This window comes from Pristis pectinata, chromosome 11, assembly GCF_009764475.1.
Source record: "Pristis pectinata isolate sPriPec2 chromosome 11, sPriPec2.1.pri, whole genome shotgun sequence".
Classification (NCBI taxonomy): domain Eukaryota; kingdom Metazoa; phylum Chordata; class Chondrichthyes; order Rhinopristiformes; family Pristidae; genus Pristis; species Pristis pectinata.
The window spans coordinates 10,060,417-10,086,485 of NC_067415.1; the positions used below are offsets into that span (position 1 = coordinate 10,060,417).

A 26,069-nucleotide genomic window follows, 5' to 3' on the forward strand; every position below is an offset into this window, starting at 1 on the left:
CCCACTAATTATTTTTAATCCATGTCCCCTGGCTTTTGACCCCTCTGCTTGCTTTTGGCATGGTATGGAAACTCCAATGCACAGGAACACAAGAGGCTACAGAGAGTTGTGGACTCAGCCAGTTCCATCACAGGTACAGCTCTCCCCACCAGAGGACTTCTACAAGAGGCAATGTCTCAGGAAGGCAACATCCATCATTAAGGACCCCCACCACCCGAGCCATGCCCTCTTCTCGATGCTGCCATCGGGCAGGAGGTACAGGAGCCTGAAGACCCACACCTCAAGGTTCAACAACAGCTTCTTCCCCACTGCCATCAGGTCCTTGAACCAACCTGAAAAAACTCAAATACTACCTCAGACTATATTTCCCTAAACTTGCAGTAATGATGTCACATTTATTATTTTATCATGTACAATGTTAATTTATGTTAATATATGTTTGCAATGTACTTGTATCGATGCACAGCTTGGTATGGCAACTGCTCTGCCCAGGACCGCAAGAAACTGCAGAAAGTTGTGGACACAGCCCAGCACGTCACGGAAACCTGCCTCCCCTCCATGGACTCTGTCCATACCTCTCGCTGCCTTGGTGAAGCAGCCAGCATAATCAAAGACCCCATCCACCCAGGTCATTCTCTCCTCTCCCATCAGGCAGAAGATACAGGAGCCTGAGGGCACGTACCACCAGGCTTAAAGACAGCTTCTATCCCACTGTGATAAGACTGTTGAACGGTTCCCTTATGCGATGAGATGGACTCTTGACCTCACAATCTACCTCGTTGTGACCTTGCACCTTATTGTGTACCTGCACTGGACTTCCTCTGCAGCTGTGACACTTTACTCTGTATTCTGTTATTGTTTTTACCTGTACTACCTCAATGCACTCTATACTATCTCAATGTAAGTGCACTGTGTAAAGAGTTGACCTGTACGATCGGTGTGCAAGACAAGTTTTTGCGCAGTAGCTCAGTACGTGACAATAATAAACCAATACTGTACTGCAAAAAGCTAATTTTCATGGCATTTATACCCTGGGTAGCTACGCCCATGACAAGAGACTTGAACTAAGGGAAATAGGGTCTTCCTATTTACTTATCTAGGTCCCCCTATAATTTTATACATCACTCTCCCGTCAGCCTCCCAGCCTCTTCTATTCCAGAGAAAACAACCCCAGTCAAGGCAATCTTTCCCTGTAGCTACAATTTTTCAGTCCGATTAACATCCTTATGAACCACCTCTGCATCCTTTCCAGTGCAATCACATTGTTCCTGCAATGTGGTCACCAGAACTGAAGGTATGGTCTAGCTAGCAATTACGTATGATTTCTAGTATCATCCCTGGCACTTGTATTCTCTACTTCAATTAGTAGAGAAAAACCAATACATATTTAAACACATTCTTTGTTCAACCACACCATCCATTATCCTGCCATTTACTGTGTTAGTGGATGGGAGATTTGATTTCCAATGCCAAAAGCAGCTTCTTGTGCAAGTGTACCATCTTCACAGGCAACATTCTGGCTTCTGTAGCAAAGGGCACTTACTGACGTCTTATTTTAGTTGAAGGTTTATATGCAAACATTGCCTGCTGAAAATTAAGGAAACTGGTTTGCAACTCTCCACAATAGGTGTAGTCTCCAGTGTTATACATAGTCATTGTTACCGAAAATCAAGTAATATTTTCTTATCAAAGAAAGATTCACCCACATGATATTACTGCAACAGATCCTGTGCAATCCAGGCTCAAAAAACAACTGCCAGGTGTAAAACTGGGACTGCAGACCACCATCCACTATTTTCCCACCCCCAACCCACTTCCCTCCAGCTATGGAAAACAGCTCCATCTACAAGACGTGTCAAGAAAACGATGGCCCACTCACCTGGATGAGTGCAGTTCCAACAACATTCAAGCAGCTCAGCATCATTCAGGACCGATGGCCCCAATTTATCAGTACCCACTAGCCGGCATCCTGAACAATCACTCCCTTCACCAGCGCAGTGAGTGAGCACCATCTCCAAATTCATTGCGGCAACTCAAACTCATGACCTCTACCATCCAGGACAAGTACAGCAACTGCTGGGAACATCCATTCCAAGTCACACAACATCATGACTTGGAAATACATCACCATTCCTTCATTGTCAATGGGCCAAAATCTTGGAGTTCATCAGACAGCAGGGTACACCACATAACCAGAAAGAGTTCAACAAGGTAGATTACTGCCACCTTCAGAAGGTTAATAAGGCCTGAACTTTAAAGGCTGCCTGTGCAATGAGACAGGTAAAATTAACAATTTTGTAGTTAGGGATCCTCTTGGAAAGAGTGATCACAGTACGAGTGAATTTCTCATTCAAATGGAGGGTGCAATCATTCGATCTAACACCAGTGTATTATGCCTAAACAAGGGAGACTACAACGGGATGAGGGAGGAGTTGGCTAGTGTAGACTGGAAACACAGGCTATCTGGTGGGACAGATGAGGAACAGTGGAAGACTTTCAAGGAGATTTTTCACAATGCTCAACATAAGTATATTCCAGTTAAAAGCAAGGACAGTAAGGGTGGGGAGAGCCAGACTTGGATAACTAAGGAAATAAAAGAAAGCATCAAGCTAAAAGCTTGTACAAAGTCCCTAAGTAGGAAACTGGAAGATTGGGAAAACTTTAAAAAGCACCAAAGAACCACGAAGCAAGCAATAAGGAAAGGGAAGATACATTATGAAAGTAAACTAGCACAAGATATAAAAACAGATAGTAAAAGTTTATGATTATATAAAGCAGAAAAGAGTGGCTAAAGTGAACATAGGTCCTTTGGCAGATGAGAAGGGGGAATTGATATTGGGTAATGTGGAAATGGCCGAGGCCTTAACCGACTATTTTGTGTCGGTCTTCATGGTGGAAGCCATGTCTAACCTGCCAAATAGAGATGTTATGGATGCGATGGGAGGCGAGGACCTCGATACAATCGCTGTCACTAAAGAGGTAGTGATGAGCAAACTAGTGGGCCTAAAGGTAGCCAGTCCCCTGGTCCTGACGGGATGCATCCCAGGGTACTGAAAGAAACGGTAGAAGTTATAGTAGAGGCACTTGTGATAATTTACCAAAATTCCCTGGACTCTGGGCAGGTCCAAGTGGATTGGAAGACAGCGAATGTCACGCCACTGTTTAAAAAAAGGATGTAGGCAAAAGACAGGTAGATATAGGCCAGTTAGCTTTACGTCAATCATCAGGAAAATGCTTGAAGCTATCATTAAGGAAGAAATAGCGAGACATCTGGATAGAAGTGGTTCCATCAGGCAGACACAGCAGGGATTCAGGAAGGACAGGTCTTGTTTGACAAACTTACTGGAGCTCTTTGAGGATATAATGAGTGCAGTGGATAGAGGGGAACAGGTGGATGTTGTATACTTGGATTTCCAGAAAGTGCCACATAAAAGCATGCAATTGGGGGTAATGTATTAGCATGGATAGAGGATTGCTTAACCAATAGAAGGCAGAGAGTTGGGATAAATGGGTGTTCCTCTGGTTGGCAGTGGAGAGTTGGGTGCCAGAGGTTGGTGCTGGGCCTGCAACTGTTCAAGATATACGTTAACGATTTGGAAGAGGGGACCAAGTGTAGCATATCGGAGTTTGCTGATGACACTAAATTGAGTGGAAAAGCAAATTGTGCAGAGGATGCAGAGAGATAATAGGTAGGTTTTGTTGGTAAACGTGAGGTCATCCACTTTGTAAGGAAAAACAGAAGATCTGATTATTATTTAAATGGTGAAAGATTGCAGCATGCTGTTGTGCAGAGGGACTTGGGAGTGCTTGTGCATGAATCACAAAAGGATGGTTTGTAAGTGCAACAGGTTATCAAGAAGGTACATGGAACGTTGGCCTTCAGAGGGATTGAATTTAAGAGCAGGGAGGTTATGCTGCAACCGTATAGGGTACTGGTGAGGCCGCACCTGGAGTACTGCGTGCAGTTCTGGTCTCCTTACTTGAGGAAAGATGTGCTGGCTTTGGAGGCGGTGCAGAGGAGGTTCACCAGGTTGATTCTGGAGATGAGGAGGTTAGCCTCTGAGGAGAGATTGAGTCGCCTGGGACTATACTCGCTGGAATTAAGAATGAGAGGGCATCTTATAGAAACATAATTATGAAAAGGGAAAGATAAGATAGATGCAGGAAAGTTGTTTCCACTGGTAGGCAAGACTAGAACTAGAGGGCATAGCTTCAAGATTCGGGGAAATAGATTTAGGATAGAGACGAGGAGAAACTGCTTTTCCCAGAGAATAGTGAATCTGTGGAATTCTCTGCCCAGGGAAGCAGTAGAGGCTACCTCATTAAATATATTTAAGACACAGTTAGATAGACTTTTGTATAGTAGGGGAATTAAGGCTTCTGTGGAAAAGGCAGATAGATGGAGCTGAGTCCACAGCCAGATCAGCCATGATCTTGTTGAATGGTGGAGCAGGCTCGACAGGCCAGATGGCCTACTCCTATTTCTTATATTCTTTGCTAGCAAAGCCCATACCCAATCCAGACAGTTAACCAAATAATCTTGGGGTAGATTTTATAAATGTTACTTCCAACCCTCTCATGTAGCTGAACAGTCATTTAACCAGAGAGAATTAAAATTAATGCATTCATTATTAAAGCTGCTTAAGATAGTACCACAATAAGTTAGGAAAAGTACAATGCCATACACTAGTATACAAAGCTCCACATAGGTACATCCTATAATCAACCTTCACCCATCCTCCTCTGTGAATAATGACATCCTACACAGATGCATACCACTTACAAGAATCCCAACAACTTTTGACAGCTCTGTGCAGGTACATCCTGCTAATATTGACAATTCCCAAAGACTCAGAAACCTGGTTACAATTCCAAGGTGCCCCAGTACAAAGGACTGAAGATAGGAAAAGGGGAAGTCCAACGTATAGGAGGGAAAAGCAGAGCAGTGATAGGTGGACAAAAGAGGGGAATTGGGGTGGGCACAGGGAGGTGATAGGTAGATGCAGGTAAGAGATAGTGATAGGCAGGTGTGGGGGAGGAGGGGAGAGCAGATCCACTGGGGAATGGGTCAAAGGTAAGGAGAGAAAGGAAAAAAAGGGGTAGTAAGAAAGAGAGATAGGCTAGGAAAGGGAAGAAGAGAAGAAACATGGTGGGTGGGGTTGTGGGGATTACCCAAAGTGGGAGAATTCAAAGTTCATTCCGGTAGGCTGCAATTCTGCCATTGTTCGAGGGGTTCACCATAAGACAATTCTGAGGAAGTCTATAAATACTGACACTAAAAGGAACCTCCAACTAACACTACATATCCCCAAGAACTTTCTATAAATATCTATCAATAGAGTCCCAGGGAGGTTCTGCAAGTTCAAGTAAAACTACAAATCAGAAAGTATAGAATATATAGAAAGTAGAGGCTATACTTTTCTTATTCATAGTCTGCTCTGCGTTTAAAATGGCTTCTGATCTCCTTAAGATGGCCGCTGGGCCTCCTCCTTCTCCAGCCCGAGCGCGGGAAACTCTTAGTGCGGGAAACATATAGCTAATTAAAGAAATAGCCCATTCCTAGGGAGACACTTTTGATTTACTGTAGCTCATTAAACAGATGGTTATCCCATTCCTAAGAAGACACTTGATTTATTGTGTAGCTAATGGTTGTTAGGGCTAGTGCGACTAATGATTTTGTAGCAGTTCTGTAGCTGATAGTTTTCCTAACTGATAAGTCAGGTGCTAGCGAGTCTTAGAACTCATAAGTAATAGAGACACATTGTAATATTTTATAACTGCTGGCCATGTAGCGAATAAGCCTAGTATTGTTTTATAACTGATAGTTCTGTAGCCTAGTACCAGTACTCCCAATGCCCATAAATAATTGGGACACCCTGTGATTGAGTCAGGAAATGACTGTGGCGAAAGACAAATGGTTGTGAGCCAGGAGGCAACTGTGAAAGGAGGCAAATGGTGAAGGATGAAACTGTGAAGATGAGAGAGAACATGGATTGTAACAATGTAATTGAGCTAAGAAAAAAGGTATAAAAAAAGGCCCACGAGCTTTGCTCGGGGGCAGTCAGAGAGAGCAGTAGTCAGAGGGTGACTGGTAACTGACTGTCTGTGTCACAACTTTTCTTTGCAAATAAAAGTTTAACTTCTTGAGGAATCTTCTGCTTCTCCTGGTCATCTATTTATTGCAGGTAACCACGACAAAAGCCATCAGATTGTGGATTAAACTATTCAAGCTCACCGACGTCTTTTAGGAAGGAAATCTGTCACTCTTACTCAGTCTGGTGACACCAGACCCTTCAGTGTGGTTGTGGTTTACCACCTTGTGAAGTGCCCTACCTAGGCACTCAGGGGAGGTGGCAATTAGAGACGAGCAATGAATACTGACTTTGCCAGCATCATTCACATTATACAAGTAAAAATACTACCATACCGTTCAAGGGTTCCCTCCTTTACACATCATACCAATTTAGCATCCCTTGATTATCACTGGGTCAAAATCATGGGATTCCCTATTTAACCAACAGGGGGCACTTCATCACAAATGCCAAAAGAGTAGTTTCAGGTAGAGACATAACACTGTTATTATGTGTTGTTATGTAGTTATAATAAAGAACTACAGTTCCCAGTAGGCAATGCAAGGGGTCACATGGGGGGGAAAGCAGGCAGTGGCTTTGGAAAGAGCAGGAAAGCAAGTCAGCCTGTCTGTTGTTGTTGTAATAAATGTTCAGATGTTAAACCCACACCAAGTTTGTCTCTTGATGAAGAGCAAACATAACACACCTTCGAGAGCAAATTGGAGACGGAAACTAAAAGTTGGATTTGCCAAATACGCCGATATCTGCCTGTAAAGTCCACATTGAAAGTAAAAGCCAGCAAGCTCCTGGGTTAATCACATGGAAACACGATGCATGAACAGCTCCTGCAAGACTCCTTGAAAGTAACAACCACCCCAGGGACTCCCTCTCAGCATCGATGTACTTGCAGTGCCTGCTGCCGTTACCAAAGGGACTCTTGGGATCTACAACTGTAACCCTGGACGCAAACTGCAAATATGGAGAAAACTTGATCCAATCAGAAGGATGTATGAGATGAAGGAGGTTTGTGTGGAGTACATGGATTGGTGCAAGCTGCTGGGTCAAAATACCAAATAATTGTGTGGTGGATGCTATGCACCAGGGACCCTGTGTTCCAATATCTGCCACTTAGATGTGTGGAGAGTTTACTTTTGCACAGCTCGAGGATACAATCTGGATGTGGTCAAAGTTTCAAATCCCAGCTTTTATACATGCATTGCTTCACTGCGTGGAGAAACCTAAACACAAAGGAGGAAACGACAGCTTCCATGTTTGCAGCATCGACCTTACCCAAGCAATTCTGCCCAACAGAATTCTGGCCTGCATTCATTGTGGCCATTCTCCTCTTTTGAGCAAAGCTCACAGATTGTTTCCCCATACAAGCCACCTTGCCTGAGGGCCGTAGCTCCCTGGATCACAATAGCTGCCATAAAGCACCATCACTCCCAGTCACCAAGCAATAAAATGCACATCTGTTGCTCTCTGCCAAACAAGTGCTTACTTTTTGCTGAAACACTGATGAGCTGGGCACCGTCAAGTCTTTTCTCTAAAGGAAAAATTATGCAAAGTTAAACATGGATTAATACATTGCAGCTTTCTAAGTAACACATTGACTGTGGTAACAAAGCAAGAAAAATTCCACTGGTGTTGCACAGGGCACCGTCATGGTGATTGCCACACATCACTCCCTTCAAAATTGGAAGCCAAGTAGCCTTGCCCGCTGTTAATGAACGTTTCCAGAAACTCTTCACCTTTTGCCAGTCAACAATTAATCCACTGTATGGTTATGTCTACTGGCAGCCTCTGGTTCCATTTTAGTTTTCTTTCTTCCAGATTTTTTAATGTGTTTTGTTTTAAATACAACCCAAATTAAAATTCAAGGCATCAGGGTGGGATGTGAGAACTTTGCCAGGTTATTAGTCCAGGGCTCTGGATTGCAAGTATAGGAGTGCAACCATTACAATCAGCTTTGTAAGAACAAGCAAAACATGACAGGATCCTGTGCAGTCAGCAATAGATCAGGGTTCAAGTCTGATGATCTGCTCCAGGTACCCCAGGCACCACTATCTCATTTGTACTGAAATAGTGTCTCAATGCAGGCCCATCAAAGGCTAATGAGATATTGCTCAGTTATCTCCTCCCATCCCAAAAAACATGCAAAGTGTGAACAGAGCTAGAATTTATCTTGCATTCCAGTCCATGTGTATATCCACTATACAAACTGCAAAGCAGTTAACCACCAACAGGCAGACACAAATACTATTTGTACAAATAAGAAAAGCAAATTTCTCGAGGTACTTTAACCTGATCGTTATTAATCATAACTCCTATCCTGAAATCCCACTGAAAAGCAGCAGTGTCAGAAAGGGAACCTTTGTGTCGGAGTCGAGAGGGTTCCAGGAAAGGGAGGGGGTGCAGGGAATGGAAAGATTTAGTTCGAAAGGACAACACTTTACAGTGGGTGATGGAGTACCATTTAAAAGAGGGAGCTTCCCTCCAAGTGGGACAGGTTAAAGACAATTTGCAACCAGTTCCCACTGCCCCCACCCCCCCACCCAAATGTGCAGTGCTGCAGAAGTGGAAAAAAGAAGACAGAAGAAATACAGAAGCCTGAGGCCATTGCTGCCAAGGACCTTCCAGTTGGGGGAACTGCCTTCCTCAAGGCAAGCAGCAGGTGGCAATGGAGAGCACACAGAGCTGGAAGATGGGAAAAATGTCTCAAACTTCTCCGTTTAGTGGGAAGGTGGGAGAAGCTGGAGTTGCTCAGACGGATGATGTTGGATTTGCTCCTTGCAGATCAGGAGGTTATTTGAAATGGGTGCTTGAACCCTTTTCAAATAACCCTAAGTATCCAGGTAGGAAAAATAGCGTGGATATTCTTTCTCTGTACAACGATTGGTTAAGATTCAAAATACATTGTTAATTAGGTAATGTTAGCAGATTCAAAAAGGCAGTTGGATAAGTACTTGAAGAAAAACATCGCTGGGTTATGAGGAAGGACAGAGAATGGAACTAAATGGATTGCTCTTTGAAAGAGGCAGCACAAATTGAATAATCTCTCTATTACACTCAAACTATAGATTATCTATTCATTTCTTATTGATTTGCAGTTTCACTTGGGTTTAACCTACTGGAGCATTCTCTCCTGCAAGGCCAGGGAACCTAAGGAATCAGTGACAAGCTGAACATTTAATTAAAACATGGTAGGGCATCTAGAGGATGCTTAAAACCTTAAATCTAACAGCGTACAATTATTGGCAGCATGTAAATCTGAAGCTCAAACTCGCCTTCAGAGCCTGTGGCAATAATTCTCATGGTTCAACTCTGTTTCACCTCCAATCATCAATGTAAATTAAGCATTATTATCCAGACAATCAAGGACACCATCAAGAAGCCACATTTCAGTGGCCTACCAGGACAATTTGCTCCCCTCCCCGATTTAACTGCACACGATGACTGCAAAGTTGGCCAATCACCTCAGGATACGAGGCCTCTGAACCACAATCAGCAAGGCATCCCTCCAATGTGAATGCTGGCAGGGAACTGAACACCACAGTGAATGGATAGAGACCAAAGGACAAGGAACACTCAGGGTGACATGGGTCACACTCAGTGTACAGCTCAAAACAGGACTTTTGTCCCAACTTGTCCATGCTGACCGTGATACCCAAGAACTCTAATCCCATTTGCCTGTATCAGGCTTGTATCCTTCTCCACCCTTGCTATCCATTTACCTGTCCAAATGCCTTTTAAAAGTTGTAATTGTATCTTCCTCTTCCACCTCCTCTGGCAGCTCGTTCCAGATAACCATCACCCTCCAAGTGGAAAAACTTACCCCTCACATCTCCTTTAAACTTCTCTCACCTTAAACCTAAGCCCTTCAGTTTTAGAGTAAGAAAAAGACCATCCACCCTTTCTATGCCCCCCCCACACCGTAATCTCCATTAGGTTACCCCTCAGTCCCCTACAGTGAAAACCAATTTTTAGCCTATCCAATCTTTCCTTGTGATCAAACCCCTCAGTTCTAAGCATTATCCTAGTGAATCTCTTCTGCACTCTCTCCATTACTACCATATCCATCCTGAAGTGTGGCAACCAGAACTGTACACAATACTCTAAGTACTTGACTGAACTTGTCAAGGTATACAGCAATCTTCTCAGCAAGCTGGCATGCTCCTCATGGGAAGTGGATGCTATATCCCCTAGGAGTCTATTTGCATACCAAATGAAAGGGCACCGTGTGCCAGTATGAACTCTCACTGCACGTTCCAAACTCGTGGACAGCCAGTCCATTCCAATAATCATGACAGGAATATTGACCGACATGGCCTCTGGTCCCAAGCCAGGTCACTCCTTCTCACATTAGGGAGACTACAACCAGTGTGCTGCTCAAGGTGCAGACCAACCAAGGACTGCTTCGATTCAACCTTTGTAGCTGCCACTTCTTGCATCACATTCTGTGGCTGACACACCGAGAGCAGGACATTACTGAAGAGGGTGGAAGAGTGCCATCAACTGGTTCCCTGCCATGTCATCCATGGGCCCTTTCTTAACCTTTCCCAGATCAGGCAAAACCTCTGTGCTGCCAGCACCATTAGTGTCTGCAAGATAATGCAGCCCAGTATGACCCACACTAGCTGACCATATCTCCAGGAAGCTTGGTGCAACCATCGTTAGAAAATACTGATATTACAAAGGTTATGACCTATCTCTTTACAACAATGAAGGCTAAACCTATTTTCTTTTAAAATCCCTGCAAGAAATGAATGGGTGCCATGACTAAAAGGGTGGAGAAAAATTCAATAACATCAAAAGGCAAATAGATATCCATTAAAAAAAATCTGGAATGCCAGGAGAATGAGCAGGAAGTTTGACTAAATATGACTGTTCTTTCAAAGGGCTAGCATATGCACAAAGGGACAAAGGGCCTCTTTCAGCAGCCGTGTGGTTCCACAGTTGTGTGAAATTGGTGCTTTGTACATTGCCCAGTTATACAAATAAGAGACTTGCAGGATATAACTGGAATTGTTGACATTTTGGGTCGAAACCTTGCATCAGGACCGGATGAAGGAGGTGCTGGAGGTACAGTGAATGGAGCAGACTTGGAGAAGGAATTCTTCAGAACAGGAATTGTAGTGCATGGGGGTGGGTTTGTTGCACGGACATTGTGCTACGAGCTGACCACTGTTTTAATTTAGGCCCACCTTGGGAGTATTACCGAGAGGCACCACGCACATTCATGAAGAAATGATGCCGCCCAGGATCAAAGCAGGATTGGAGGAAAATTGGGCTTGGGTTGAGGGTGGGGGGGGCTGGTGGAGGGCAAGAATGGTGGAAAAAGACATCGTGGCAGTGATGGGTCTAATGGGGGATGGGGTTAGGTCTTCAGGAGTGGGCGTGTGGGATGTGATGGTGATCAGGTAGGCAGCCAAAGAGCAGAGATACACAGGGCAGCTGCAGGGAATCTTATAGGTCAGGGCCTGAGCTGATTAGTTGGGCGAGGTGGAGGGAGGGGAGGGGAGAGAAGGAGGGAGGGGCATCAGAGGAAGTACAGTTGGGAGAAAAGGAGAGGCCAGGCAGCATAATAAAGTTAATCGCAACCACTGTGTCCCAGTCTAGGGCTGTACTGCTAAGACATCTCGGGAGTCCCCATCCAGTCATTCCCAGGATAATATGATCCAATTTCTTTCACAATGCTCCTAAAAGCATCCCTGCACTAGGACTGCATCACTGAATGCATGTCTGAAATAGCTTTAGATGTACAAGCAAACATCATGCCAGAAAGTGCCCAGTCCAACAGCCAAAATGGTCATGATGTTGTTTCGCTCATTGACTTTCATTGGAGTATCTCTGAAACAAACTGTTCTACTTTCAAGGCAAGGGAAATCCAATAAAATTAGGAAGAGAAGACTTCCAGAGGTGCGGGGTAGGGAGGGGAGAGGAACAAGGATCAATAACAATTTAAATAGTGCTCTTATAACAGTTATCAAAGCGGTTTTGATATTGAGCCACACATGAAGATAAAAATGTGCTTGTTTAACACAAGCCCTGGTACTCTAAAAGTACAAAAGATATTGGGAGCCAGGGATGCAATTTCAGGACTAAACAGCCAGACAGCTGAAGGCATCACCACCCAAGTGGAGCAGTTAAAATGGAGGAAGATTTACGAGGATGCTGTCAGGATTCAAGGGATTGTGTTACAGGGAAGAGGTTGGGCAGGCTAGGACTTTATTCTGTGGAGCGTAGGAGATTGAGTGACCTTATAGAGGTGTATAAAATCATGAGGGGTATAAATAAGGTGAACGCAGTCTTTTTCCCCCAGGGAAAAGCTAAAGGGCATAGATTTAAGGTGAAAGATTTAATAGGGACCTGATGGGCAACTTCTTCATGCAGAGATGGTGCATATATGGAATGAGCTGCCAAAAGGAAGTGGTTGAAGCAGGTACAATAACAACATTTAAAGGACATTTGGATAAGTAAATGGGCAAGAGGGGCTTGGAGGGATATGGGCCAAACACAGGCAAGTGGGACTAGCTTGGTGGGCACCATGGTTAGCCTGGATGTATTGGGCCAAAGGGCCTGTTTCCATTCTGTATTACTCTAGGACTATGATCAAGTGTAGAGCGCAAAACTGGAGAATGAGAGAGATTTTCAGGACTGAAAATTATAAACAGGGAGAGATGAGCCAACAGAGAGAGATCGGATTGCCTGACTGTGGCAGACACACAGCAGGAAGCCTCCAAAGGATAGGCAAGGTATGAATCCCTCTCATTGTGATGCTCCTTGCTCTGTCAGCAGAATGATGTGGCACAAAGATGCAGAGAGTTCAAAGCAATCTTTGGTTAAAAAGAACATGCCCTCTAATCAATTATACCCCAAACAGTATAATTGACAACGTTAACATTCCTGAAGATTAGACTAAGCTTGATTTTCTTTTCATTTCATTGTAACAACATGGATGGGTAGTTGAGAGGTTTGATTTACGAGGCTAGCTGCGGTCTCTTATTCACATGTACCATCTTCAAGGCTGACTTTCTGGCTGCTTTGAGTATTGGCACGATCTGCTGCCTTAATTTAGCTTGTGGAATATAGATTCGCTGTTGAAGATAAGGAAAATAAATCTGTAAACATCAATTCTTCAAAGAGTCTCTCTCAATATTGCTTGTACATAATGAAATGCTACTTGTTCCTCCCAAAATATTAACAATACACCTAAGAGCAAAGTTCATTGCAACTTTGCTTCTAATTTTTCCCTGCGATCCAAATAAAATAATTGGAAGCAAAGAGAGTCTTGATTTAGGCATAGTTTGCTTTACTTGTTAGTTTGCGAGGCAGCCATGTACTGTAAACACAACAGACTACAGATGCTGGAGTCTGGAGCATAAAGCAAACTACTGAAGGAACTGAGTCGACAGTCCCAATGCAAGGGTTTGGCCCAAAAGGTCGACAATTCTTTCCCCTCACCCCACAGACACTGCTCAACTCGCTGAGTTCCTCCAGCAGATTGTTTAAGCCATTGATTGTCCACCTGAGTTATTTTAGAGAACAATTAAAGAACCAACCACATTGGTTCATTTAGTTATGGGGCAGGCACGGTACTGCAGCAGTTAGCGTAATGCTATTACAGCACCATCAACCTGGGTTCAATTCCGGTCACTGTCCGTAAGGAGATTGTACGTTCTCTCCATGTGTCTGCGTGGGTTTCCTCCGGGTGCTCTGGCTTCCTCCCACATTCCAAAGACATACGGGTTAGGATGTTGTGGGCATGCTATGTTGGCACTGGAAACGTGGTGACACTTGCGGGCTGCCCCCAGAACACTCTATGCAAAAGATGCATTTCACTGTGTGTTTCAATGTACATGTGATTAATAAATCTTATCTTATATGCAGGCAAGACCAGGCAACAATGGTTGATGGTGCTCCAGTTTCCTCCCACATCAAGGATTTATTTGCTGATGGGTTCAATACCCACTGCAAATCACCCTTGTGTGCGTGGGTGGGTGGGAGGAGTATAGGGGGAAGCTGACGGACATGCCAGAGAGAATAGGTTACGGGGAAATAAGTGGTGGGATAGACCGATGGTAAACCCTCAAAGCCAGGAAAGACTTGAAGTGGAGAATGGCCTCTTACATTGTGAAAAGTCTCCTAGCCACTAACTCAGGTGTCTAGATTTTTAGCTCAATTAAAACCAATACTTTATTATATCCAACGACTCAGTACATCAAGTCAAAACCATTTCCTCTTTATTTTGTTTTCCCAGCATCAAAATCAAGTGTACTGATGTTTCCCCAAGGTCAAAAAAAAAATTTAGGTTTTTGACATGGCTTAATACCATCAAGCCTGTGTTACAATCAGAGTGTTGACCTTGTGTCAGTTATCAAGGTGGATGGATCTTTCTGAAACAACAGGACATTTCGTTATGATGATGGCTTCCAAGTATGGCAAGCCATTGTTGACTTCATTGGGGTACAGTCTGGCTTGGAGATCTCCTGCCTGAGGAGCTTTGTTCCCTTCCCTGGTGTTTCTCTATTGGAAATGAGAGGAGCAGGTTGGATTCAGTGGCCAGTTTAAGGTTTAGAGTAGTCTTCCTGAGATGTAGAGATTTAGCTCTTGGATTAGAAGCACTAAATATGCAGTTACACAGTATATTCTGGTTCCAAATCTCAATTTCAATAACACAGATGCAATTTGGCACATATTTAGTGTTAGCAGAGGATAAATTTTTCCCTGAGCGAGTCCTAAAATTAGGGAAAATAGAGGGGCAGTGTAATTACTTAGAAAGGTCCACCTTAAAAGATGCCACACTGGGATGATGCATCATTCCAAGGCTGCTTGTTCAAACTATGGCTATTTGGAAACCTTACTGCTGTATTATCACTTCCTTGCATTTGCTCGGTCTGCTCCATGCTTTTCAACAGTAATGAGACCTGTAATATGGGCTTTGGGAATTTCTCCCTCAGGACTGAGCTTTCCTGTGCATTTCTGGAAATTTAAGCACGCACGGAAAAAGCATGTGTAATCTGACAACAGTATAAAAGGGAGCCACACTTGGAGAAGAGGAGATTTTCTTCTGGTGTACATATACCACATTACAGGTGAACCCTGCCTTACAAGGGAAGTTGCATTCCTAGAAAACGGGCCATATCACGATTTCTGTAAAGTGAAGCCGCGTCATCCACGCATGGGTCAAGAAATGAGAGTTGAAAAAAATAAATTGTGTTGATTTATCCCCCCCCCCATAGATTCCATAACAGTGAATTTTATTCCTTACTTCAAATCTTTGGGTAGTGATTTGTGAATCCTATATGGGGTGAATTTCTGTTACCCAAACAGTCATAACACGAGGCTTGACTGTACCAAATGTCCATTTTAAAAGTGATCAACGAGGACCAAGTTATTAGCCAGTGATGAAAGGTTTAGAAGCAACTTATACAAACAAAAACATACTAGTTTTAGCCACTTCAATTCTTAAGGCATCAAGGGGGGGAATAAAAACTTAGTCCAAAATTACATCAGGGCGCTTCAATGTTTCCCAATCTTTTTTTAAATGCATTCTTGGGTGCCAGTGACACAGCTAGAACTTACTGACCATCACTTGTAGCACAAAGAACCAGTAGTGGACCCTGCCCTTGATAATGATGGGATGTGACAAGTGGCTAGCTGGCCCACAGATGTCAGTCAAGAGTCAACCATGCTACTGCAGAAATCACACACAGGCCTGCGGATTTTCTTTGTGGTTCTATTGACTTTAGGTGTGTTTGCCACAGATGCATTTCTACCAAGTTGCCACAATCTGGCAGGTATTTTCATTGATACCATTTACATTTCTTTTTCCAAACTATTTCAACTACCATGGTGGGCTTCAAACTCACCTTAAGCGGTTAGCCCAAACTGCTGATTACTCAACCAGTAACATCAGCATCACATGACCATATCTGCACTTTAAAATTAGAACACTGATTTAAACCAAAGATGTCACATTGTCACGTTTTATCTATTCAACAGTCACAGAGTAAAGACGATATACCGGTTCTAAAAGGCGAACTGAATCTGGAGGCTGAACAAATATTTTTGGAATTTCTACTGTAACAGGTTGAGATGGCTGGACATAGAAAGATCGAACTTGGCCCTCAATTATTGGCTGTTGAAAATTAAAACAAAATATCAGGCCAACTTGCATCCTGGTTTGATTTCAAGCCCTCCCAAATTATTTTATTTATCAATACATTTGGAAAACACATCCAGCACCAACTATGCTTTGGTCCAGTTCACCCAAAATCGAAACACCCGCGAATATTTTGCAATACAGATGACAGCAGATAAGTAATAAAGAAACGCTTATCACTCAAAACAATAAATGACAGCAGGTGGAATAATTAATCCGGAAAATGGGAGAGGTAGGGTCTTGACCTGAAACATCGAGCATTCCTTTCCCTCCACAGATACTGCCTGACCTATCGAGTTCCTCCAGCAGCTTGTTTCTTGCTTAAAGACTCTGATCAGTTCGCTCCTGCTGATTAATAGTTCTCAGAGTTATACAGCACAGAAACAGGCCCTTCGGCCCAACTTGTCCATGCCGTCCAAGTTGTCTGCATTTGGCCCACATCCCTCTAAACCTTCTCTATCCACGAACCTATCCAAATGTCTTGTAAGTGTTGCAATTTTACCTGCCTGTACCACTTCCTTTGGCAGCTCATTCCATCTATCCAGCATCCTCTGAGGAAAAGTTGCCCCTCAAGTCTCCTTTAAGTCTTTCCCCTCTCACCTTCCTGGGTAGTATGACGGGATCGATGATGCCTTGCTTCCAAACCATTTTTTTTTAGGTTTGGAGGTGACCAATATGGAATCCACAGACTAAACAGGACGTGTAAAACAGGGCAGACAGTTTGGGAGCTGGTTCACTCCTTCCACTGATTACGTTTGACCGTATGCTCCCAATACCATTCCAAATGCTCCTTCGCCACTTTGCCTCGGGGGTACCCAGCACTCAGTGGGGACGTTTTATTTCTCTACCCCCTCTCCTCTAACCTTTCCCCTCTGTCCACCTGATAATCTCCCCCCATAACAGGGCTCAGATTGGAATATCTGTTCTGAGACACAAGAGACTGCCGACGCTGGAATCTGGAGCAACAAACAAAAAGCTGGAGGAACTCAGTGGGTCAGGCAGCATCAACGGAGGGAAATGGACAGTCAATCCCCCTCACCACTTCATACTGGCCATCTCCTCCCACAGGGTCCCCTCCTCCCCCCCCCCCACTGTTCCCATCCACCATCCCCACTTCCTTTATTTGGTTCCATGCTCCGCTTTCCTACCAGATTCCATCTGCAGCCCTTTGTTGCCTCCACCTATCACCTCCCGGTGTCTGTCGCTATTCCCGCTCTCTCCCCCTCCATCTGCCTATCACCCCTCCTCGCCTGGATCCACCTGCCAGCTCGTGCTCCACCCCTTCCCCTCACCTCTTCATACTGGCCATCTCCCCTCTATCGTTCAATGCAGGTGAAAAGGTCTCAACCCAAAACGTTGACTGTCCATTTCAGATGCTGCCTGACCCACCGAGTTCCTCCAGCACTTTGCTTGTTTATCCATTTTGAGAGCTTGGCATCCAGCATACAAGCAAAATTGGCCTACCCATTGGAGCTGACCAAGTACAACTAGGGCCTCTGTTGCGACAACAAAATCAAACTGGACAAACCAGAGCAAGGTCTGCAAAAATATCTCCCGTTTTTAATCCTCCAAGCCTGTATGGCCAGGCAAGGTCAAGGAATAAACTTGCTTCATAACAAATGTAAATGTGAATGCCACATCTGTTAATTAGACACTAACTTTTCAGATGCACCCCAACAGAACATTATAGACCCTTCGGCCCACAATGTTGTGCCGACATTTTATCCTGCTCTATCCCACCCTTCCCTCCCACATAGCCACATGAATGGTAGAGAAATGGAGGGCTATCTAAGTCTCTTAAGTGTCCCTAATGCATCTGCCTCCACCACCTCATCGGCAGTGCATGCCACACACCCACCACTCTGTGTAAAAAAAAACGTACCCCTGACATCCCCCTTATACCTTCCTCCAATCACCTTAAAATTATGCCCCCTCGAGTTAGCCATTTTCGCCCTGGGGAAAGTCTCTGACTGTCCACTTGATCAATGAATACAAATTTTATTGGTTTTTTTTTTGCAAGATTCAAACTTAACACTCAAAAAAGGCAAGGCATCCTTTATTAGGGCCTCTCCCCCTCCAGGCACCAGAAAGACTTTCCCAGCAACTGAGGGAGAAAACATGAGCCCTGCAACAGATGAGTGCAAAACTAAAAAGCAACAGACTCTTACCTCAGTCTTCTGAGGCTCCGGAGGTTTCGTTGACAGGGGCACCTTCTCAATCACACCAACTGTTTGCTGCCTCATGCCAAGCTGGCAATCTCTCGCTTGAGGCTGCCAAAAATATCAATGCAAAAAACATGTAAATGAATGAGGATATTGGTTGGGGGGGGGGGGGGGGGGGGGGGGGAAGCGGGGGGCGGGGCGCAAAAGCAGCAAGCAGAACCATTAGAGTGTTTGGTCAACTATTGCTCGCAGAAGCACTCAAGGGATCTTGAGGCTTGGCTTCAAGTCCCACTCCAGAGATGTGGCTCATCTTATAATGACACAGAAGGGGCCATTCAGCCCATCAGATTCATGCCATCTCCTAAGGGTACAATGCCAGTAGTTCCACTCCCGTACACCTTGCATCTCTGCTCTGGGGCATTTCTGACGGTCCACCTGGCACAAATGTTTTCCTGGTCAGAAGATCAGCGAAATAGCTTAGATGCCTACTTAAGCCCATCTGGTTCACACCAGGACTCCTCAAAACATCTGTGCCCGGTGGAGTCTACTGCCTTCAAGACAGCCTTCCCCACACCCATCAGCCCAGACAGAGCCAACCCAAGTCGATCCATCTGGACTGCAGGAAAGCAGGGTCAATTTACTCACAGGGTCAATTTCACCCCAAAATTCCCCAGCTTTGCAGTCCTAACACAGTCATCCTACATTGGGCCAACTGCACCCCGAAATCCCTCCATACTACCAGGCTTAAGGACAGCTTTTACCCCACTGCAATAAGACTATTGAACTGTTCCCTTATACGATGAGATGGACTCTGACCTCTGACCTCACAATCTACCTTGTTGTGACCTTGCAACTTATTGTCTACGTGCACTACACTCTCTTTGTAGCTGTGGGCAGGCACGGTGACGTAGCAGTTAGCTTAACGCTTTACAGCACCAGCGACCCGGGTTCAATTCCAGCCACTGTCTGTAAGGAGTTTGTATGTTCTCCCCATGTGTCTGTGTGGGTTTCCTCTGGGTGCTCCGGTTTCCTCCCACTTTCCAAAAAAAGACGTACGGGTTCGGAAGTTGTGGGTATGCTAATGTTGGCGCCAGAAACGTGGCGACACTTGTGTGCTGCCCCCAGAACACCATGCAAAAAAAAGATGCATTTCCACTGTGTTTTGATGTACATGTGACTAATAAATATATCTTATCTTACTGTTATTATTTTTACCTGTACTACCTCAACGCACTCTGTACTAACTCAAGGTACATGCACTGTGTAATGAATTGATCTGTATGATTGGTATGCAAGACAAGTTTTTCACTGTACCTCGGTACAAGTGACAATAAACCAATACCTTATAAATTTCCTCACAATGGGAACTTGGGATAGGAGTGCTGGGATTAACAAAGCACACCTGTGTGCATTTGCTTTTTGACTGTTAAATCTAAGATCTAACAAGGCGAAGTGCTGGAAAATTAAGGTGTAGGCGAGAGTCTGTGCTGCTAAAATAGGTTAGGACCCAGTGACAGGAAAAGGACAGGAACCATTGCACAGTGGGAAATGGAACTGGGCAAGGCCACAGACGTGTCAAGCTTTGGGAAAGCCTACCTCCAACAAAAGGTTTGCAAGCTGAAACGTTAACACTGCATCACTCCCCACAATGCTGACTGACAGTTTAGGCAGCAGGAATATCAAAAACAAAAGGGCTTAGGTTTAAGGTGAGAGGAACAAGTTTTATAAGGGGGAGCCAAGGGGCAAGATCCCCCACCCCCTGACCCCTCACACACAGTGGGTGATACCTGGAATGTGTTGCCAGAGGTGGCGGTGGAATCATACACAATCCCTACATTTAAGAGGTATTTAGACAGACACTTAAACAGGGAGGAAGGATACGGTCCTAATGCAGGCAATTGGGATTATTGCAGATGGGTAAGAAGGTCAGCATGGATGTGGTGGGCCGAAGGGTCTTTCTGTGCTGCAACACTCTACAACTCGAGATTTTTAAGATCTTTATTAGTCACATGTATGTCAAAACACACAGTGAAATACATCTTTTGCTTAGTGGTTTGGGGGGGGGGGGGGGGGGGGGCGCCTGCAAGTGTCGCCACGCTTCCGGCGCCAACATAGCATGCCCATAACTTCCTAACCTGTACATCTTTGGAATGTGGGAGGAAACCGGAGCACCCGGAGGAAACCCACACAGACACGGGGAGAATGTACAAACTCCTTATGGACAGCGGCTGGAATTGAACCCGGGTCTCTGGCTCTGTAAAGCATTATGCTAACCACTATGCTATCATGCCTACCAAGCCACAACCATTTGCTCTTAATGCATGGTTTGTAGGCAATTTGCCCCTCTCCCCACCTCACTGTGGGAGAGGGGGCTGGACCCCACAAGAAGTGTCCCCACCCAACCTCTCACCTACAGAACCAGGAGGATCCCACAACACCACCGAACATACAGCCCCCCCACTGAGTCATGGAGTCTACAACATGGAAACAGACCCTTCAGCCCAACTGGTCCATGCTGACTAGGATTCTAAGCTGCTCCCATTTGGCCCATAATCACTCTAAACTAGTCCTATCCACATACCTGTCCCAGTGTTTTTTTTAAATGATGCTAATGTTCCTGCCTCAGCTACTCCCTCTGGCTGCTCGTTCCAGATACTGACCACCCTCTGCGTGAAAAAGTTGCCGCCTCAGCTTTACTGCAAGATGGCACCGGACCGTGGCGACTCGTTGCAAGCTGCTCTCTACAGCTCTACTCATTACCCTTACTATATTCGTTCTACACTTTTAAATTTACCTCAATGCACTCTGTACTAACTCAATGTAACTGCACTGTGTAATGAATTGACCTGTATGATCAGTATGCAAGACAAGTTTTTCACTGTACCTTGGTACAAGTGACAATAATAAACCAATACATCTCTCCCCCTTACCTTAAACCTATGCCCTCTAGTTCTCGATTCCCCAGCCCTGGGAAACAGACCATGCACGTTCACCCTATTTATGCTCCTCAGATTTAGTTAGTTATTTTTGAAACTTACAGTAATTTTTATGTCTCACACTGTACTACTGCTGCAAACCAACAAATTTCACAACATACGTCAATGATAATAAATCTGATTCCTGGGGCAGGCACAGTAGCGTAGCTGTTAGTGTGATGCTATTAGAGCACCAACAACCCGGGTTCAATTCTGGCTGCCATCTGTAAGGAGTTTGTACGTTCTCCCCGTGACTGCGTGGGTTTCCTCCGGGTGCTCTGGTTTCCTCCCATATTCCAAAGACATATGGGTTAGGAAGTTGTGGGTATGCTATGTTGGTGCCGGAAGCGTGGTGACACTTGTGGGCTGCCCCCAGAACACTCTACGCAAAGATGCATTTCACTGTGTGTTTTGATGTACATGTGACTAATAAAAATATCTTATCTTATGATGACTTTGTACACAGAGCTGGCCGGACTCGGTAATACCCGCACCCCACCCTCATTGCACTGAAAGCCTATTGCATCTCGCGAGCCCCCCAACCTTCCCCACTGGACGGAAAGCAAGAGGACCCCCTCCCCTCCATGCCCCAAGTGCGGAGATAACCCCCACTCCTCTGACCTTCCGCCATACCTGCCGCTCTCAGCTCTCGCTCCACCCTCCTCGTAAATATATACTTTGACCCATTTATTTGCAGCACCACCTACCGCCCCTATTCACCCACGAGGAGCTCGGGGAAGGGGAGGGGGTGGGGAAGGGAGAACAGCATCTGGGAACCGAACCCAGAACCACCCCCCCCCCACCCCCGGGAGGCTTCACACCGCACATTGACCCCAGGCCAGGTTAGGGCTGCCCTCTCTTGCTGGGCCGGCTGCTCTTTGGCACAGGAGGTCTACAGCTGTTCCTCCCAGCTCACCTAGACACCCCCTCCCATCACCCCCCCCCCCACTAAAACCCAGCAGGTTTAGTTCCCCTTCTTACCGCCTCAAGCACAACACCATGAATATTAACACCCCACCCCCTCACAAAAGAGTAAGACACAGTGAAATTCCAACATTCCAGAATGCCAGTGCAGGACCAGCAGATTTCTCGGACCCTCAGGAGTTATTTTTATTCCAACACACTTTCAAATTTACTTTTTTTTAAAGAAAAAAAGAAAATTAAATTCGAGATGTTATGCAGCAGAAACAAACTTTCCAGTGAATGGGGTACATTTAATAGGAGCGCGGGGAGCAGGGCCCCAGGGATCGCTTATTGTATGGACCCCTAGTACGATAAGATGGACTCTTGATCTCACAGTCTACCGCATTATAGCCTTGCACCTTATTGTCTGCTGGCACTGCACTCTCTCTGTAACTGTTACACTTTATTCTGCATTCTGTTATTGTTTTACCTTGTACTACCTCAACGCACTGTGGCAGGCACAGTAGTGTAGCGGTTAGTGTAATGCTATTACCTGGGTTCAATTCCGGCCACTGTCTGTAAGGAGTTTGTACATTCTCCTTGTGTCTGTATGGGTTTCCTCCCACATTCCAAAGACGTATGGGTTAGGAAGTTATGGGCATGCTATGTTGGCGCCGGAAGCGTGGCGACATTTGTGGGCTGCCCCCAGAACAGTCTGTGCAAAAGATGCATTTCACTGTGTGTTTCGACGTACATGTGACTAATAAAGAAATCTCTTATCTTAATGAATTGATCTGTATGGACAGTATGCAAGACAAGTTTTTCACTACACCTCGGTACATGTGACAATAATAAACCAATTCCAAAGGGTGCAGAGGGGGAGGGCCAGCTCCTGGACAAGCAGGCAGGGAGCACGAGGAGCAGGGCGTGGGGCTTGACAGGTCGCATCTCAGCCTGGTATGGAACTGCTCTGCACCAGACTGACAGAACCTGCAGAGGGCGGTAAACACAGCCCAGTCCATCACAGGCTCGTCACGTCCTTCCATCCAGTCCCCCTTCATGGTGCGTTGCTTCAGGAAGGCTAACGGTATTTTCAAGGATACCTGCCACCCTGGCCATTCCTTTTCTCTCTTCTACCTTCCAGAAGATAGAGCTTCAAAGCCCAGACAACCAGACTCAAGAACAGCTGTTTCCCCCACTGCTGTCAAACTCCTGATCCAATCACCTCTTTCACATCCTCTTCCCGGTGGTGCTGCCACATCCTCGAACCCTTAGTTCTACCTTTTCGGTTACTGTCACTTTAACATTCCTTTTTGAACTACTTCAGATTGCATTACAATCTTTGCACCATTCTGCTGTTGTGCACTCAGCTGTATTTATTATTACCACGTATACAGTTTACTCTGAGCCTCATACAAGCAAGGAATTTCAATGCACCCTGGTTTCTATGACAATAAACTAATCTGATGATCTAAATGCCAAATCATTGGGATTTCCCATTACAGATAGTTCTGCTATAACGTGCGTTTCCATAACGTGAATTGGTTATAAAGCAATTGATGGATTAGGGAACACCATTTGCATTACACAGGCTGCAAGCTCGTTTGCAATTGGGAAAACCTGTTTAAATCTGTGCTTTAAAGGCAACTACAGCCTGTTCTGCTATAACGCAACTTTATGTAGCATGAGGTTTCTTACGAACACAACTATTGTGATATAGCAGAACGACCAGTGGTTGGAAAACTGATTTATCCGAGTTCCACTGTATCATGGCAGCTAAAGGAGCTCGATTGGAAGCTGTGTACTAAAAGGGAGAAAGAGATGGCAAGGTTCAGGGAAGTACAAGAGAGCAGAGCTTAATCCCCGAGTTTGCTGCCATTCGTGGCCCGATCAAATTTTGGGAGGTTCAAAGAAACTAGAATTAAGGGTGTGCCGAGATCTTTGGACATGGGGCTGGGAGAGACCAGAGGGATAGTGGGAGTGATACCACAGGGTGCAGTGGGGAAGTGATATGAAATCAAGGTGGCGTATTTTAATAATTCAGGTAGTGGTTTAAGTGAGAGCAGATGCTAGCACAGGGGGGAAAAGTGGGCTTCACTATTATCCTGGGGGGTTACCAATGACCAGAAACTAAAACGAAGTAGCCATAGGATAGGTTGAGTGAGCGAGGGCTTTTCTCTATGGAGAGGAGGAGGATGAGAAGTGACTTGATAGAGGTGTACAAGATGATAAGAGGCACAGATCGAGTGGACAGTCAGAGACTTTTCCCAGTGCAACAATGGCTAACACGAGGGGGCATAATTTTGAAGTGATTGGAGGAAGGTATAAGGGGGATGTCAGGAGTAAGTTTTTAGACACAGAGAGTGGCGGGTGCGTGGAATGCACTGCTGGCAGAGGTTGTGGGGGCAGATACATTAGGGACATTTGAGAGACACTTAGATAGGCACATGAATGACAGAGAAATGGAGGGCTATGTGGGAGGGAAGGGTTAGATAGATCTTAGAGCAGGATAAAATGTCGGCACAACATTGTGGGCCGAAGGGCCTGTACTGTGCTGTACGTAGCATTCTACGTTCTCTATAGTGCAGGCAAATGGGACTAGCTCAGACAGATATCTAGGTCGACATGGATGAATTGGGACGAAGGGGTTGTTTCCATATTGTATGACTGTATACACAACGTGGCTACAAGAGCAGGTCAAGAGGCTGGGAATCCAGTGGTACATAACTCACCTCTGAACTTGCCAAAGCCTGGCCACCATCTACAAAGCTCAAATCACGAGTCTAATGGAACACTCTCCACTTGCCTGGATGAGTGCAGCTTCAATAACACTCTAGAAGCTCAGCACCATGCAGGACATAGCAGATCGCTTGATTGACACCCCATCCACAACTGTCCATCAAGCCCACCATACAGTGGCAGCAGTTTGTACCATCTATAGGATGCACCGTGGCAACTCACCAAGACTCCTCAGACATCACCTTCCAAACCCACCACCTCTACCAACTAGAAGGACAAGGGCAGCAATAGCATAGGAGCACCACCACCTAGAAGTTGCGCTCCAAGCCACACACCATCCTGACTTGGAAATGTATTGCCATTCCTTCACTGTCCTAGAACTCCCTCCCTAACAGCATTGCAAGGATACCCACACCTCAAAGACTGCAGCGATTCAAGAAAGCACCTCTGACATCCACCATCATGAAGTGCTTTGAGAGGTTGGTCATGGCACGTATCAACACTAGCCTACCTGGACGCATTGCAATTCGCCTATAGCCAAAACAGGTCTACAGCAGATGCCATCTCCCTGCTCTACACTCCACTCTGGAGCATCTGGACAGTAAAGGCACCTACGTTAGACTATTGTTTATTGATTACAGCTCTGCCTTCAATACAATAATCCCAAGTAAGCTTGTCATCAAACTCCGAGACCTAGGACTCAACACCTCCCTCTGTAACTGGATCCTTGACTTTCTAACAAACAGACCGCAATCAGTGAGGATAGGCAGCAATACCTCCGGCACAATTATTGTCAACACTGGTGCCCCACAAGGCTGCGTCCTCAGCCCTCTACTCTACTCCCTATACCCTCATGACCGTGTGGCCAGATTCTGTTCTAACTCCATCTACAAGTTTGCAGATGATACCACCATTGTAGGCCGTATCTCAAACAACGATGAGGCAGAGTACAGGAAGGATATAGAGAGCTTAGTGGAATGGTGTCATGACAACAACCTTTCCCTCAATGTCAACAAAACAAAAGAGCTGGTCATTGGCTTCAGGAAAGGGGGCA

The 26,069-nt window shown here is 45.2% G+C and overlaps 1 protein-coding gene across 2 annotated transcripts in view; it reads right to left on the minus strand.

The window, feature by feature from the left end:
- The window catches only part of gyg2 (glycogenin 2), an 83,349-nt gene that overhangs the window by 17,136 nt on the left and 40,144 nt on the right, over nucleotides 1-26,069 (minus strand). For both annotated transcript variants that reach the window (XM_052026156.1, XM_052026157.1), the window contains exon 7: nucleotides 18,405-18,506. In XM_052026156.1, the coding sequence (XP_051882116.1) occupies nucleotides 18,405-18,506 (102 nt within the window). The remainder of the gene's footprint in view (nucleotides 1-18,404; nucleotides 18,507-26,069) is intronic.